Below are 3,805 nucleotides of genomic sequence, written 5' to 3' on the forward strand. Positions count from 1 at the left end.
TGTGCCGGGGAGTCTCGAGCAACGCCCAGGCTCCCTGGACCTCTGTCACCATGGCTCTCCACAAAGTAATTATGGTCGGTGGAGGTGGTGTAGGCAAGTCAGCGTTGACATTGCAGTTTATGTACGATGAGTTCGTGTCGGATTACGAACCCACAAAGGCCGACAGCTACAGGAAACAAGTAGTGTTGGATGGAACAGAAAACAACATTGATATCTTGGATACTGCCGGACAGGAAGACTACGCCGCAATCCGTGATAATTACTTTCGCAGTGGAGAAGGGTTTCTCTGCGTCTTCTCCATTGTGGAGAGCGAGTCCTTTCAAGCCACATCCGACTTCAGGGACCAGATTTTGAGGGTGAAACAGGACGACCGCGTTCCGTTCCTGCTTGTGGGGAATAAGTGTGACTTGGAAGATAAGCGCCAGGTGTCCACGGCGGACGCGCAGGAGAGAGCGTCGCAGTGGGGTGTGCCCTACGTTGAGACGTCGGCTAAGACCAAGCAGAACGTGGACAAAGTCTTCTACGACCTCATGCGTGAAATTAGAAATCGCAAGGCAGCAGACGGCGGGAATGGGGCTGATCCGAAGAGCAAAAAGGGAAAGAAGAAGGGAGGCTGCATAATACTGTGAATGTAAGTCCTGTCATATATCTGCGACGCTTTGGTATTTCTTGGTTTTCGTTGTCACAAGCTGAGAATACGCCTTCTCAAAGATACTCTGATTTAGTTTCGGCGACTGAGCTGTTCGTGTCGGGTAGGGGTGTTTGCTATGATAATGCCATGGCGTCCTTTCTCATCCTAACGGATTAGATCACAAGTGAATGTGTGGTGCTAGCTGTTGGGTTTGAAAAAGCTCACCAGTGGTGGTCACAACTGATCCTGACCTGACTCTTGAGCTCGTACAAAGTTCAAAACATACAAATCACATGACTATATTGAGAAAAAGTAATGTTTTCGTATTTGACATGGATATTGCAGGATTTGGGAATCGTGGGCCGTGCCTAATGCAGGGAGGCGACACGGGGGCATCCGGGCCAACCACGATTGACTCGTAGCACTTTCTCCTGCTTTTTTCCGAAGATGTCACCGCAACAACCGAGGCTTGTGCTCCTGCAGAGCCTGCCCAGGGCCTACCATGTACACATTATTGTACAGTTTGTATGCAACTGGTGTGCACTGCCGGCCAAGTCTAGTTGCACGTTATTTGGCGCATCATCTATTACTGTTGTGCAAGGGTGATCCGTGTGTCGCCTCCCGGGTTTGTACGCCTCCTGCATTAGACGCAGGCCACAGGGGGTCATGCACTACCGTAAAATATTAATAAGTACCTGCCCGAAAGAAATACCCCCTTCATTCTTTTGGCTCTGTCTGTTGAAGTCAAGTCAAGCCCGATAAACATACTGCCCGAAATAAGTACCTGTACGATTCGCACATGCAGCACGTAGCATGTACATCTACATGAAAATAACTTCTCCACTACACACAAGTCGGGTCCGAAAGTTAGTTCGTGCCCGAAAGTTAGTACCCGCCCGAAAGTTAGTACGGGTGTGGTCACTAAATTCGAAAGTAAATACGTACTTATTTACGGACTTTATAGCAGCACTATCCATGTCAAGTATGAAAAATAGTACTTTCTCTTGAACTAGTGTTAATTATTTTTAGTTTCCTCGCTCATGTGGGGAGGGGGCTTGGGTCGGTACTGGCTGCCTGTTTTCCAAGTGGGTATAGAAGCACGCCGCAATCGCTGTGCCCATGTTGTGTGCAAAATCCAGGTTGAACGCAATTCCAAAGTCAAATTAAATTGAAATTAAATTGACTTGGCACTCGTCCAGCCATAGATGTGTGCGCAACAGGCCGCAGCAGCGGGAAGCAACGCTGGGGACCTACAGCAATGCATAGTACTAGTACTCCGGACTACAACAATATTCGGTGGGTAGGGCCTCGGCCTGGAAACCCGTCAGGACCGATCGGTGCCTTGTTTCAGACCCTGTCCAATTAACCAAATACGGTCGCGCATATGGATACTATCCTTCGCGATGTGCCCATTGCATGTGGCCAAATCCGTTTTGCTTCAGAAGTGAGCTACCTGCCTGTACATTTACAGCTGACAGTTTGAACATCGGAAGTCCCATCATCTCTGGACAGAGACGCATAGCCGGGTACTCAGACTCAGCGAATGTTCCGGGAAAGGAAACCCATCCGACTCGACTTCATGCACAACAGTTGGGACCCCACGCGCGCACATCGACTTTGTCAGAAACGCACATAGTTTTCGTACGGTTTCAACCAACCAAGTACGTGTACCGTTAAGTATAAACAATAACAAGTGTTTTAACTCCGAGTTTCAAGCACTAAGCGATTATCAAACACCAAACTCGGAGTTAAAACACTTTTTTCATCCTCTTATTATTGCTTGAACTATCTCTTCCTTTCGGTATTGAGCACTCTATTGGACAGCCTGGAACCTCTCTGTTCTACCGTGAAGTACCGTTGATTTTCTACCTTTGAAGCGACTTCAGCATGTACGGCAAACTACGGTGTTGACCGGATGCTTGCACTGCTCTATACAGTAGAGTCGCGCGCTGAAGAACTTGGAGCCCAAGAACGTCCAGCCTGAAATTCTAAGAACGCCCCAGCCTAAAGCTAAGAACGGCAGTATTGGTTTTCTGGCAGCTTGTGAGATACAAACGATCCAGTACGGATTGTTTAAGAACGTGCTAGAAGAACGCAGCCAGATTGCTGAAAAATAAGAACATCCTAGGCTAACCCTTGGAAACAACATTCTTGGGCGCGCACCTCTACTGTACATTGCATGCCAGTGCAGGTATCCCTGTGTATGAAAACGTGCACAATCAGGGGCCAGCATGGCAGGTCTAATCTTTCGTTTGACATAGTGGTCAACGGTGCTTTGCTGTATAAAGCCGCTTCCACTCTAGACATGGTTGTGTCTGTTTGACATGGGGGGAGGGGCTCCTCTATCTGTGCCTGTGTTTCAGACTTGTTTGGTGTTGGCACCTTGACCCAGTATCTCAGTGAGTCATTGAGATTTTGCTGTCTCTCTTTGTCTTGTGCATTTCTTCATTGTACTTGCAGCCTAGACGTGTCAAGAATTAGTGGTGAGAGCAGTGCGTGCATCTTCAGTCACTGATGGGTGCGGAGGAACGGGATTGGAACTGCCATGTGGGTGCTGCGTGCAGTGCCCAGCACAACTGTGCGAAGAACTTTTTTTTTAGTGTGCAACCGATTGCACAGTCATAATCATTGCGTATCTTTTGTAATGAGGTTTGCTACACCATTACTACTTCAAAATAGATTTGTCATTTCTACCCAAGTTCCAAGTCATACCGGTAGTTGTTTCTGTTCAGTTCCAGGCTAAGTGGTATGCATATTGTAGATCGTGTTAGCGTAATGAGTTGCATATGTCACAATCCATAGGTTAACGAGCTTACAGGCATATCCCCCCCCCCCCCCTTGCACAATCACACACATTGGACATTGAAGCCCTAACGAAATCCAATCCTGAGCTTTGCCGAAGGCGTGTTATTACGACTGTCACATAGTGGCTTGGTACGTCTGACGAGAGAGAGAGAGAGAGAGCGAGAGCGCCGGCTTGTGGCTGTGTTCGCTTATGCAAGCGATCACGTATGAACGGCTGACGTGTACATTTACACCGTAAAAGTTGTTACTTACCGTGCCATTCCTTGCCGCCAATCACGCTCGATAGGAAGCTGACAACGCAACCAGGGCATCTGGTTGTATTTGTTTGCAGACTCGAGAGAGTTGTGGTTGCTCATGACTCAGTCAGTG

General features: G+C 48.1%; 1 protein-coding gene across 1 annotated transcript; it reads left to right on the top strand.

Annotated features, from left to right (window-relative positions):
* LOC135815340 (ras-related protein Ral-A-like) lies at positions 1–3,586 on the top strand. The gene is made up of 2 exons (XM_065328625.1): positions 1–631; positions 3,092–3,586. Exon 1 carries the CDS (start codon positions 51–53, stop codon positions 627–629), a length of 579 nt encoding a protein of 192 aa, XP_065184697.1. The 5' UTR covers positions 1–50; the 3' UTR covers positions 630–631; positions 3,092–3,586.
* The last annotated feature ends 219 nt before the right edge of the window (positions 3,587–3,805 follow it).

The sequence above is a fragment of the Sycon ciliatum genome, chromosome 1, assembly GCF_964019385.1.
Source record: "Sycon ciliatum chromosome 1, ocSycCili1.1, whole genome shotgun sequence".
Classification (NCBI taxonomy): Eukaryota; Metazoa; Porifera; class Calcarea; order Leucosolenida; family Sycettidae; genus Sycon; species Sycon ciliatum.

Bases quoted from the DNA above. Each gene is read 5' to 3' on its own strand.
- LOC135815340 (XM_065328625.1), top strand. From the start codon at position 51: ATGGCTCTCCACAAAGTAATTATGGTCGGTGGAGGTGGTGTAGGCAAG.